The sequence below is a fragment of the Epinephelus lanceolatus genome, chromosome 22 (genome assembly GCF_041903045.1).
Source record: "Epinephelus lanceolatus isolate andai-2023 chromosome 22, ASM4190304v1, whole genome shotgun sequence".
Lineage (NCBI taxonomy): Eukaryota > Metazoa > Chordata > Actinopteri > Perciformes > Serranidae > Epinephelus > Epinephelus lanceolatus.
In genome coordinates, this window is record NC_135755.1 from 37241104 (window position 1) to 37255463 (window position 14360).

The following is a 14360-nucleotide window of genomic DNA, read 5'->3' on the forward strand; positions in this document are numbered from 1 at the left end:
ACCAGAGCAAATACTCAAATGTAGCGCACACTTACACTAATATTATTTTTTTTAGGTGGCTAGAATATGTTTTGATGCAGCCCTGTCCAAAGCAGCACATTATTTAGCTTCTGTGCCGATAGATTTGGTTCAACAAATATGATAGTAAAGCAACACAGTACATAAGATGAGCACAGCAGAAATGTCAGATAGATAGATCGAACCACCATGTTTAACTATATGGGCTCTAGTTTCGCAGACCGGGCGAGGCGGGGGCGCAGCGCACCTGCGCTTCGCCAACTGGGTGTGGCCAGGCGGATTTTGCAAGTTTAGCACACCGTGCGCCTGGTGCAGCTACTCCTCTTTCCCACCTCCGTCCCTCCTACCTGCGCAAATCAGAAAGAGGGAGGAAAGAAGGCGTGGAGTGGGTTTTACACACATCACACCAATCAAATGAGCCCCTCTCCTCACCCTTAAATGCGCCGCGTGAAGGCGTAATGAGAGTTTACTCAATTCGCCATGGCAGAAGAGAGCAGCAGCATCAGACGGCCAAACTTCTCCCAGGAGGAAACTGATGTTTTGGTCCAGGAGGTCCAAGCTCGCAGTGTCCAAATATACGGAAGTGCGAGCAGACCTCCACGGGCTGATGATGCAAAGGTAGCCTGGGAGGAGGTCACCACAATTGTAAATCAATGTTGCGTTTCTCTCGTGCGCGTGCGCGTGTGCTCCCTCTTTCTCTCTCGCAGTCTCTCAGTTTTTTTTCTTTTGACTTTCCTAAGATGACAGATGCTGAATATATACTCCCTATCTGATGCTGTGGCTGTTTGTGGTTGGCTGAGAGGGATGTGAACTCATTAGTTTGCAGCTGTGTTAATCAAATCAGGTTGGGTTTCCATTACGCGTGCCAAACGTGCCAAACGGTGCCAATCCCCTTTGATCTGACATCACATGTGACGGGACAGTCGATATAGAGATACATTTATGTGCTGATTGCAGATAGTTGCATTGAATAGTGGTTTTTGTGGCTATTTATTGCATCGTTAATGTGCCTGACATTCTGGAAACCTGCCTGTGAGGTTTTGGTGACGTGTGTGCACTGTCCACTGGTCAGCCAAACTTCCACTTACACCAGCTGCGCTCCGCCTGCGCTGACAGTAGACATGGTTTCAGCTGGCGAGCTTTTAGCACACCTTCGGCGAAGCCTTTTGGCACGAAACTGTCACTGCCAAGCTGGATCTGTCGACACCTCCCCCTGCTGCACCGCCACACCCATCTCAGTGCACCTCAGTCTGCCAAACTACCAAACTGAGCGCGCCTCGGGTTACACTGCTCGAAACTAGCTCTGCGCGGGGTTCGCCACCCTGCACCACCCTGCGCTGCACCGGAAAATTAGAGCCCTAAGTCTTTAAATGTTGCAGTTACAGCTGAAAATGACAACAAAAATAAACAAGCTTGCTTCGCAACGTCACAGTAATTTGGTCTATTCTCAGAACATTCCCATGGGTGCTCTCATGCCCCTCTCATACCCCTTTTCAACACCATAGTAATCCAGGTTGTGTCATCAACAAAGGGCCTTGCACAATGCACAACAGAAGTTAACAATAGTAGATTACCTGCAAACTTTTTTTTCCATTGGTAGAGGTATTTGTTTGTCCCAAGAAAACAAGCATGAAACGACTATTAATGAAACCACTGCACGCTCTTTTTTATTTATTTTTCTATTCCTCACTAGACTTCTCCACCCTCTCTTTCCAACCTGTAGAATATGTTATGCCCACTGATGTCTTAAGGTTCGCACTTCACTTCACTTCACTTCATTACTGTTAAGTTATTATGCTGATCTGTTCTGTACGACATCTATTGCACGTCTATCCGTCCTGGAAGAGGGATCCCTCCTCAGTTGCTCTTCCTGAGGTTTCTACCATTTTTTTCCCCCGTTAAAGGGGGTTTTTTGGGGAGTTTTTCCTTATCCGCTGCGAGGGTCCTAAGGACAGAGGGATGTCGTATGTTGTAAAGCCCTGTAAGGCAAATTGTGATTTGTGATATTGGGCTTTATAAATAAAATTGATTGTTTGATTGACTTCAGGTCAAGGAAATACCTGCTTTTTTATTCCAGATGAGAACCAACTTTCTGGGTTGTGAACCAATTTATTTTTGACTGAAATGCTCTGAACGATTAAAAATTAGGTGTAGGAACTGGAATGGAACCAGTTCCATGTTGTTGGGAAAGGGGTATCAGTGTCATCTAGAGCAGTGGATCCCAACTGGTCCAACCACAGGGTCCATTTTTGTCCTTAGTCATTAGTTCAAGGTTCAAAAATTTAATACGTTCAGTATCATATTTGGGGATGCATCGAATATTCGGTAACCAAATATATTCGGCCGAATATTGCACAAAAACACACATTCGGTATTCGGTGGAATAAGTGAAAAGCAAGGCCGAATAATAGCGGCGTGTTTTGATAACGCAATCAAACAGCTTGCGGTGACGGACGGAGTAAAATGTCGGCAGTGTGGCGATATTTTACTCTGTCCGTCACCGGACTCACATTTGCGACTAAAAATAGTTCTGTGCAAGCAAAAGAAATCATTCAGGAGCACGCTCTGCTGTACAGATTTTAACCAGCAGCAGAAACGAAAGGCGAATCCCGCCAGTTGTGGGTTGAACAGGGGTCACAGACACAGACAGGAATACGTATTCCTGTCTAATACGGCGGCCATAGTGCTCCGCGGTGCAAGATAACAGCTTACCGGCAACGGAGAAGTCCGGCTCCAGGTCCAGTAATTTCCTCTTTGTTGATTTCATGACTGCCCAGAAATACCTGAACAGCCGAGCTGTGGCAGCACACAGGTATGTGACGCGTCAGAGGAGAAACAAGCCGTTCACATTTCTCTCTTTGTGGCAGGTAACGGTTCACAAACCTCAGCGCACTTTAGGGACTGTTCTTTACTTATGAAGGGACTGTTCTTTACTTGTCAGGGGAGGAGGGTGGCTGGTTGATTTTTATTTTATTTATTTATTTTATTTTGATCCCCCCTATGTTAATCAGTTATTGATGCTGTTTTTGAAGTATGAATAAGTCAATAAGTAATTTATTCCACTGAAATATCACTGATGTATTATAGAAAAGTGATTTATCTTTTTATAAATGACAAAAGGCACATCTGCCTCATTTTTGCTGTGGTATCGTGATACTACTCAGAACCATGATATTTTCACTGGTATCATACAGTGCATCCCAATTTTGGTACCGTGACAACACTAATCTGGAGGGGGTTTGTCTGCAAAAACTAATGAAAAACTAAACAACGGTATTCGGTACTCGGTACTCGGTATTCGGCCAAGCGTTTAAATTTTCATTTCGGTGCATCCCTAATCATATTTGTGTTTTGTCATGTTGTCAAGCTAGTTTGCTGTCTCTGTCAGGTAGCTGTCTGTTAGTCACTCACTCTACAAAAGGAGACAGCACTTCAAAATAAAATCTCTGTGCCAAAAATTCACTGTATTTCAAAATAAAGTGTGTTTTTACTAGGGATGCACAGTATTGGATTTTTTTGCCAATATCTGGTATGCTGATATGCAACAACTCATTTGACCAATAACCAATACCCATATTGATATATCCACTTTTTCCCCCATCATCAATTGTCTTCTGAAGTGGAATTAACATCATATTATACATGCATACTATTATCATGATGGCCCACCAGCAGATGGAGACATGAAATACAATGCTTTTCAATTTATGTAATATTCATTCATTGAGCAAAGACAAAGCATGTTGGGTGATTCTGATATTTTATTTTAAAGCCAGTATCAACCAATAGCAATGGCGTGCCAGTATTATTGTGCATCCCTGGTTTTTAAAAAACTGGAAAATTCAGCACTTGCGGTCCAATCAGAATGAAACCCTGACCCAGTTTTGGACCGTGACCCATCGGTTGGGAACCACTGATCTAGAACACCTTTCACTATTTATTGTCTATGGAGCAGCTCTGGACTTAACACTAGATGACGTCACAAATTTAAGTTTTAGCACGCTAGGTTTGGGAGTGAGTCATGTTTACTCATATTTTGGACTGTCACAGACCATAGGAATAACATTAATGAATTTTGAAATTGAGCATAGTTCCCCTTTAATTCGAAGCACAAGGCATCTATGTTAAGTGCTTGTATAATTATCACCAAGAACCTCTTCAGCAGCACATGCTGAGCATTTAACAGAAACATTGGCAGCAGTAAAAGTTAATCATTTAAGGACCCTACAACTCTCAGAGCCATTACTGATTGTGGAGTGGGTGGTGAAATGAAAAAGAGCTGAGCTGTGAGTGGACACCATGACAATCACAGTACATTACAGCAGCTCTACCTGAGCAGGGACACAACATTTCCAGGTCACAGTGCACCTGAAAGAGCCACAGTCACTTGTGCAGGACAGGCTGGGTTAACTGTTAGATATGATCAGGGAAGGGTTTATAGCCTTCCTGTCCTTCATACAGAGGTAAAGTAATGCCTAATAAAAATTATATTGAAAAAAAGGAAATGAAACTGTTCTTGATTGGCTGTGAGGCTGCACACAAAAGCAAACTGAGCAGAGATTCCCACTGTAAAGTACAGTCACATTCATGAGGCTGCACAGAAACAAAGTAAATCAGGTTTACTGTTCTCACTGAGTGACAGCCCCACCCCCCTCCTTTTACCTTGACGCCTTCCTGATGAAGTAGGAGTGGGTGAACTCCAAGTGGTCGTCCAGCCACGCTTCCATCCTTTCGCTTTCCGGAGAACAGCAGTCCTCCATGGCGCAAACGCGACAACAGAGTCTCCCACTGTGAGCTCCGGTTACCGTCTACATCTGTACACTGTACCGAATAATGTATATGCAGGAGGACAGAGAGAGAGTAAGAAAGCAAGAGCGGCTCGAGGAGAGAGCTGCTCTGTCAGGGACCGGTCGGTCCGTGCGAGCGGATAATAAAGCGTTGACTGTGCGTTTCCTAGATGGTGAAGCGACCACTGAGAGAGAGAGAGAGAGAGAGAGAGAGAGAGAGAGAGAGCAGCAATAGGTGCCTCCTCTTTCTCACCTTTGTTACCACTATTACTTTATTACCAGCAACATTAATTAAATAATAAACATTATAGGTCACTATAGACATAGATTGCCATTGAAAACTAAAGATGTACTGTAAAAAAAACGGTTGTTGTTTGATTTTTTTTCTAATTCCATGCACTTTATTGTAGTGATAGGCTATGTAAATGTTATTTGTTGAGGAAACAATTTTGAACTGCAGATATTAAAGGGTCACTCCAGTCATTTAGTATCACACTTTCAAAAATTTGGTTTTTAAGTATGGTTTAAATCAACACATCAGAGGGGGAGATATCCAGGCTTACAGTCTGCCTCAAGTTCCAAAACCACTGGATCCTACAGTTCCCATAATGCAGCACCATATATTCTATATAGAGTGCCCCAGGAATTACATTTTACTGCAGGCCGACGCAAACGTTAGCTCTGTACTGGTTCCCTCGTCAAAAAGCCTCTCTCAACAATCAGGCCCATCTGATACAGATGACCCTGTCCCAAGGCCAAGGGGCAGCCCATAAAAAGATCTGTGGTTGACCCTTAATTGGGATCAAGTACAACAATTTACCTACTAACTTTAATCACTCGCAATACAAGTTATATGTATTTATATGATAAATGTAATTTCATAATTAAAACACATTTCATTCATTTTCATTTCTGGGTTTTAGGACTCATTCCTGTGGCATCCTATTTGTCAGACTTGTCCTCCACAAGCAACCTGGAAGTACGCCTGGCTTTGAAGCCAATTTTAAATAGTGGCTAAAGTGGAATTACACCATCTGGGTCCATCACCTGATGCCATTGGGCCCAAATATACCCGTAGACTTACACTGTAAGAGAGACATCTGTAAATCTGTGAATACATTTTTTTAACCTCACAACCCCCGCAAGATGACTCATTTTACTATCAGGATTTGATCCATTCGGGCTGGTAACATTTCAAAAGTGTAGAACAGCTGAAAGACTGAATCATTTTAACCCAATTTAAGTTAGTGGAGTGCCAGCCACCTAGCCACACTTGGCCTTCAGGCTAGTTCACATTACACGATTTTCACCCTGAGTTTGCGTCGCAGAGACTTGTAATCTTTTGAGTGTTCATACCTGGCGACATGTGTTTCTGTCATCGGGAGTCTCCTCAACTGCGTTATGACCTGTGCGTGCACACCACAAGATTTCTCCACCGAGCCCTCGCCAACAGAGCTCCAGATAACACGGTGACGTCACCAAACTACGTTTTTTAACTTGGATACGACACATCGTAAAGGCATGGATATTCTTCCCAGTGTTGAATCAGATCTGCCTCCAGGGCCTGGGTCCAAACACAGTGTGCTCCCAGTGATCCTGTGGATGCCACCATTGTTGGTGTTGTTTGCCGGCTTGTCAGTGTTGCCAGATCTTGGGAGAGAAACAAGCAACCAGGGCCATGGAAACAAGCCCAAAAGAAGCGACGGATATAAATATATATTGAAAGGTGACGTTTAGAGAGCAAGCCCAAAGTAGCAACTCCACTTTAGAAACAAGCCCAAAAAAGGCAACCCGCGACTACTAATATTTGTAAGCGACTTCACAAAAAAACAAGCCCAAAGTTGTGGCTAATACCTAGAACCTGGCAGCTAATTTTTTTCCCCTACTATGGCAAAAGCATGGCTCACCTTACTCTCCCTCTGATTGGCTAGTAGTCATTGCTTTTTTCATTGGATTGGTTAGGTTTAGGCATGAGGAATGAGACTGGTTAGGGTTAGGGTAAGAATGTCGGGGTAAGTCAATCAGAGGCAGAGTAAGGCAGAGTAGTGCGGGTCTTGCCTTCACCATAGTAGGAAAACAAATATCGCGACCTGGCAACCCTGCAGCTTGTCCTCCTCACATTTCTTCCATCCTCCTGCGTGCTGACGTGGGACGTATCCTGCCTCTCATTGGCTGATGCTCTTTGTCAGTCGTGTCACACACATGCCAGATATGCAGTCCCAGTCACAGACGAGGGGGCGACATGCTGGTGGGCTTGTTCACACATGAGGACTCGCCGTGGCAGACTATCTGCTGACTCACCTCTGACCCAAGGTGGCTCTCAAGACCCTCTGCAACGTCAAAATCACGGTGAAAATCATGTAATGTGAATTAGGCTTTACTCGGCTGCCGTAAGTCTCTGGTGCTCTATGGTCTGCACAATGCAGAAGATCTGGATAACTGCATACAGTTGAATAAGAGCTTTTTGGGCTTCAGCTTTTGTAAGATTGAAAGGAACCCCCCTCCAATGCTGTAGCCAAGTCTCTTATACCTCCATACAGAGTCCTGCACTGAGTTGGGTACCCGCGAGTAGTCCAAAAAAGCTAACAGGTAAATATATGTATGTGTGTGTGTATATAAATTCATGGTTACGGGCACGGGTAAAAATTAACTACCCACAGATGGGCAGTGGGTAAGAACAAAAATATATTTTTCATTTTTTAGAATTAAACACATGAAAAAGATGAGTAGTATATGTGCACTATTTTGACATCTAAAACCCTATTATCAAGCAGCAATATCTTTTATTTTGAAAAACAGTGACACAAGTGAAACCATGGACCCCTTTGTCACATTCATCACCAACATGGAGGACTTCGATGATGAAACTTTGCAGCCTGAGGATGAGGTGGCAGCCTACACAGAGTTCAAAACACCCAAGGGGGATCCTTTTGAGTTTTACAGTGGTGGAAGGAGCATGCTAAAATATTTCCTAACTTGGCAGTGATTGCGCAGAATGTTTTCATCATCCCGGCATGAAGTGCAGGCAGTGAAAGAGACTTTTCCTTCGCTGGATTTGTAATTCAAGAATGGAGAACCCACCTTAATGTGAGTGACTGTAGTCTGTATGTGTTAAATCACAGGTGCAGGTCGGGTTGCGGGACTTCTATTAATGGGTTTAGGCTGGTGCGGCTTTGATTTAGACATAATGACAGGTAATGGGTCGGTTCTGGTACCGAGCTTTATGGGTATGGATGGGTGCGGGTTTGCAAAAATGAACCAGTGCAGGACTCTGCCTCCGTAATCCTCCCTGGTATTAACCGGCATCTTTCAAACTCCACTTCCTGAGTTGGTAACACAGGCTTTGTGTTAGAAAGTTGTAGTCTCTGTGCTTAATCCCAGATGACCCGTTATGACCTTATGACCTGGGTCCTCAATAGAGGATCCGCGAACCCTCTGGGGTCCTCAGAGTTACTGCAGGGGGGGCCGCCAAACTATTTTTTGATCATTTATTTAGGTTTAAATTTATCACTTGAACAGGAATCTTACACATAATTCGCAAAGGTAAAGCGGCCTGTTCATAAAAATAAACCCATTCAATTTACAGCACACAACATTAAACAAACAGTTACGTACTATTGAAATACACTGGTAAGTTAGCAAGTGAGCAAGAGACTCTGAAATATCATTCACCATAGAAAACATGAGTGAAAGTGCCGGGGGTGAGGCTAACACAGCTAGCCATGCTACAGCTGCTGCTGAATTAGCAGCTAAAGGCAAATGTTAACAAGAGAAGACCCAAAAATATTCAGAGAATTATCTCAAGTGCAACTCAGTTTTATACCAAATATATGGTAAGGGGTCCCTGCTCCATCCCTCTTTGAGCTAAGGGATCCTTGGCATGAAAAATGTTAAAGACCCCTGCTATACAGTGAATTAGTCATATTAGATATGGCATTCAAGAGGGTTAGATGTAGCTTGATATGCTGTATCTTTCCACCTCTTAAAAAAAAAGCTGCCCGCATAAGGTATCCATTAAATCATCATTAACAATCTCTGGGAAAACCTTTGGAGATGGGGAGGAGGATGTTCCCATATGGTTATAAATTAACATTCCAACATTCCCCAAGGAAATATCTATTTTGGTCAGAAAGATGCAGTAGTTCCAAGAAGGCATGGGACGATTTCACGATTATTTTGGCCAAAATAATTGTAATTCATGATTGGTCTATCATCCCAATAATCATCAAAATATGTTTAAAACTTGGCACCAAAATATACTGGAATCACATTTTGTTCAGAAAAAAATATTTTTTCCATTGCCTTACAGATAGGACACATCTTTGTTAAATCAACATCCTTTTTAGTGAAAAACAAACAGTCATCTTAAAAAGTCAGGCTTTTCAACTATTCCAAATGGCATTATAAATTCTGACTGTAAAAATGCCAATACTTGAGACACATTTTGCTTTTTTGCAGCCCCTCTCATTCCAAAATCATCAAATACTGTTGCTTTGTCAGTGGCTTTGGCATCAGACACCAATGCCAAAAGCCGCCTTTCCCAGCGTTATGATTCGCCGCCAGTCAGCCAGCAGGCACCTGTCATGGCAGTATGATTTGCAGATGGGCAGTGTCAGTTCATAACGCTGCCAGATGGTACCTGTTGCAGCGGTATGGTACACCTGAGATGGCGCCATTTTTAAACGCTGCCCGTAACGAAATAATGTAAGGAGTTGGAAAGTCCCAGTAGTGCAGGCGGGAGAGGCGGTGGATGGATCAAACAAATCCCAGACTTTCACCTGAGAGCCTAGTGTTTGCTTTCCATATGAAAGTACAGCCAAACTGTGATGGGTAACCTAACCAAGTGTTTTTGTTGCCTAAAGCTAACTATGTGCTTTCGTTCATGTCCTGGCATTGGTTGCAGCATCTCAGAACATCAACAGCAGACTCAGGGGAATACTCTGTGTGTAATATGTCGACATGAAAGTCTTTATTTTCCTATTCAAATGTAGATATTCAAATGTTTTGCATAACTTCCTTTATATTACTAAAGGAACTCTGTTGTGACTGTAAATTCCTGTAATACAACACCAGGGTTTAGGTGTCTGTGGTTACTCAGTAGAAAGATGATAGTGAATTTACTTTGACATTTTGGGACCCCTTTATCCCCTTAAAACTCTCATAATCTCATCACAAGTCGTTGCATATCGCTGCTTTTACAGCAGACTTTCATGTCGACATATTACATTATTATTAAGATGACTGTTTGTTTTTCACTAAAAAGGATGTTGATTTAACAAAGATGTGTCCTATCTGTGTCCCCCTAACCCCAAGGTAAAGAATTGTTCCCACTTATGGGCTAAAGCCCCTGATGTTTTCAACTTCTAGCAACTCCCCTGGCTAAAGAGCTCAGTGGATAAAGAAAAATAATCTGACCTTATGGAACAAGTTTGTTTTGATCTCACTCCCTCTTGATTTAAGATCTTTGTTTACTTTCCTGACTTCATTCTGGTGTGCTGAGCTGATCTGCCAGTCAGAGTGATTTCATACACCAGCTGCCCCGCAGTTGCCAACGCCGATTCATCATGGTTAATCGATGGAAAAAAGCTGACTAACGCTGACGAAAGGCAACAGTGAGGAACGCATCACAGCGACTTAGGCCACGACCACTCACCACTGGCCCAACATTGACCAATGGCTGACCGTTGGTTTGGTGTTCGATTTTTTTTATATAATAAGGCCACTACTAAAATGTACCAGATAATTACTGTAGAGAAAAGCTCCTGATAGCTATAGTTAGCTGCAACCTGAACCTGATTTCAAAGTAAAATAATTTATCCAAAATGTTTAACAAGCACAAGGGAATGATAAAGGGGTCCCAAAATGTCAAAGTAAATTCACTATCATCTTTCTACTGAGTAACCACAGACACCTAAACCCTGGTGTTGTATTACAGGAATTTACAGTCACAACAGAGTTCCTTTAGTAATATAAAGGAAGTTATGCAAAACATTTGAATATCTACATTTGAATAGGAAAATAAAGAGCACAAACACACCAACTATAAGGTATGAAACTAAATTCATTGCTGAGCACCACAGACAAAGTTTGTGTATACTAATTTACCTTTGCTTTTACATCATGACCTTTTAGCGTCATCTGCAGTATTAAAGTCCCCAGAAAGATGCAGATTTCCCACACAAAACCAAGCACATATTCAGAAAGAAATGTGTCAAAGTGGTTTTAGAGGTGACCATTACCTTTCTCACTGAAATATCAACACAAATAATCAGCTCTATCAGTTTTCCTGTGAATGACATAGCTGGAGGAGTACAGGCTTTTATTGATAAAGTGTAATGGCTTTCAGCTTGTGTCTGTCCTCACTCTGCTGGTCTCCAGTGTCCCTCCAGCTGTACACTTGGCCCCCACCAGTGGTGTTACCTTACCAGCAGATGGTGGCTGGTTGTCCCGAGGGGGAACCCACCAGCAGCATCCCAACCCCCTCTGAGCTTCCCACCACCCCCACAGCACAGAGAGCCAATCAGAGCCAACAAAGCCTCAGTCAGCCTACTGGTGAGATGCAAAAGGAGACACACTAACAGACAAATCATCTTTGCTCTTCTGTCTACTTGTGGTTTCTTTACATTGTGTCTTCACAGGTTGTTCGTTATCACATTGATCATCCTGCATTGGGGTGATTATTTGATTTTGGGCACTTTTATGTCCCTGGAATAAATATTTAAGAAAAAAAAGCTTTTTCCTGTTATTTATATTATCATTGCGTAGAATGCTTTATTTCTCTTTCCACTATGCTTAAATGTTCTCTTGAGTGAATAATTTTTGGTCTATATTGCTATAACTACAACTGACACTGCTATCATATATTTCCTCTCAAATATTTAACTTTGGTACATGTGACTTTTATTTTTATTTTTTATTTTACGTTTTTTCAGAGTTTGTTACTTTGGTACCTATAGCCCCATTTCCACCAAGCTGTATGGTAGAGTTCAGTTTGTACGCTTTGTTTCCCGTTTCCACTGCGAAAAGTTGTGGATGGTACCAATGGAACCGTTCCGTACCGTTTCCATTTTTGGTACCCGTTCTGTTGAGGTCAGATCTGGTACTAAAAGGTGGAGCTGTGAACATTGCAGTCCGTTGATTGGTCAATAGCGGACAGTCATTCTGCTAAGGGCTGAGTTGTGGCTGGTTTTGAGGCTTATGTACCCACTGTTCATACTGTGGGGAGTTTTATTCGTAAACTGTAACTATAACTTAATTCAATGGGCCAACTGCCGGCAACTTTTAAGTTGGAACATTAACCTGTAATGTTACTCAATGCATGAGGTGAAGACATATGTCAGTCAACACACCTTAGATATTCCATATGACAACTCTGACCATTACTTTAGTTTTTATATGACATACACTTAGTAATGAGTGGATCTTCAAGCATGTATACATTCATTTTGGCTGGGTTATGTGACAGAATATATTCTAATCCTCACTTGCAAAAAAAAAAAAAAAAAAAAAAAGCGTTGCAGAGGTCATTCCGGCCGGTTATGGCAACACTAAACCCTTATGCTTGCCTTAGAATGACTACATGCAGAAACCCACTATTCTAAATATCCCATGGAGAGAGACTTTAACTGCAGCCTGCATTTTGTTCTGAAAATGTCGGCAGGTGCAGACTTCCACCTGTGTCACCAATAATGAGGAAATACAGTGAGTGCTGGGCAGAGCAGTGAGTTTACAACAACCCCGCCCACATTTAAGGGTACTGTTTGCGGTGGAAATGGTGGGGGCTAGGTACCCTGTCTGAAGGCTTACTTTTGGTTCCAAAGGTAAAATACTGAAATTGTTTGGAGGAAACGAGGCTTATGTCAGTCCGCTTTGACACTGGAGCACATGCCTGTTCAGAGGGGAAAACAGACATTTTGATCACCAGAAATGTAAGAAATTTTCTCATTTCTACTTACTAGCAATAGAGTATGTTTAGTACACATTATTACCAAACATGCTGTAGTTCGCTAATGTTTTTGAATTGTAGTGCAATTTGTTCATACTTCTATAGAAACTGAGTACATTGCTAGCTAGCTCTGAAGTGATGTTAGCAAGTTTGACCAGTCAAACTTTTAGCAGTTAGCTAAAAATTCAGAAATGTCTTTACTACCACTTCATGCGATGTGGCAGTAAAGACAAATCCTACTGATTAATAACTTTTTCTTTGTTCCGAAAAATTGCTATACAGATTTATATATTAGTTTTCAAATTTTCTAATTTTATGGTTAACTTAAGGGTTCATAGATATATGGGTCAATATATGGGTCCCAAAAAAACACGAGTTATTGACCTGTGGTTGGAGAAATTTTATATTTCTTGACAGGATTTAGGAATATATAATCAATATGATATAATATCAATAATTTTTATCCTTTTTTTCTTACAGTTTTGTGCGGAGCCTGGACTGCCTACAGAGACCGGACTTTTTCACAGCATATTCAGAGGACATGTAGCTAGCGGATCGTGAGGAGATGTTTGCTGTATGTGACAAAAACTTTTCAAGCTTAGGAAGACTTAGAGAGACTTTAAAAGCAATTATAAAAAGCTGCCTCCAGCTGATAAAAAACTATTTGTGTGATCACGGCCTTACATTGCCAAAGGTAACCTCATTCATTCTTTCATTCATTCACTGTAACAATTTATCCTGTTAGGGGTCGCAGGGGTGGGTGGAGCCTATCCCAGCTGACACTGGGTGAGAGGCGGGCTAGACCCTAGACAGGTTGCCAGACTATCACAGCATCTGAGACAGATAACCTTTCCCTCGCTCATTCACACATTCACACCTACGGCCAGTTTAGAGTCACCAATTAACCTGCATGTCTTTTGACTGTGAGAGGTAGTCAGAGTACCCAGATAAAACCCACGCTTACATGGGGAGAACATGCAAACTCCACACAGAAGGGCAGAACCCCGACTCTGGGTTCGAACCAGGAACCCTCTTGCTGTGAGGCCACAATGCTAACCACTGCACCAAAGGTAACCTCCAATGTTTAAAATGACCAAACTAGACATAATAACAGTATAGCCTCAGTATAGCCAAAGTATTCAACAAATCTTGACCTGCAGGTGGTGCTGCATGAAATGTCATGGGTTAACCAACAACCTAATTACCAGAATAAATATTGGCATTGTACGCTTCTGAAAGCCTGTGGTATGTTACATTATTACATTTCATATGTAGCAAATACAGTAAAGGAAATAAGTATTCAACACATTCATATTTTTGTCATTGAACATATTACCAATGCAGCTATTTGCATGAAATCTACACCAGACATTGATACTCAATAACCACCGTAACATTTTCAGTGGCCTCCACGTTGTTTTCCTGTTTGCTAACCTGTTTTCCATTTTCTCCATGACTACAAATGTAACACACCAGAGATACTCATCTGCTGCAGGGCCTTTTACAAGGCTCTGGTCTACCGGCAATGCGAAAGGAGTTTATCAGTCAATTTAATGGGTTTTCCTTTGTTAAAAAAACAGCATACACACGCTAATTTTGGTGGGAAAAGG

General features: G+C 42.1%; 1 protein-coding gene across 4 annotated transcripts in view; it reads right to left on the reverse strand.

Moving 5' to 3' along the window:
* The window catches only part of pde5ab (phosphodiesterase 5A, cGMP-specific, b), a 317570-nt gene that overhangs the window by 230883 nt on the left and 72327 nt on the right, over positions 1-14360 (reverse strand). For 2 of the 4 annotated variants that reach the window (XM_033652071.2, XM_033652070.2), the window contains exon 1: positions 4681-4965. The exons of the other annotated variants lie outside the window; for them this stretch is intronic. In XM_033652071.2, coding sequence (XP_033507962.1) covers positions 4681-4778 — 98 coding nt within the window. In that variant the 5' untranslated portion in view covers positions 4779-4965. Of the gene's footprint in view, positions 1-4680; positions 4966-14360 lie in introns of those variants that run through there. 4 annotated transcript variants of the gene reach the window in all.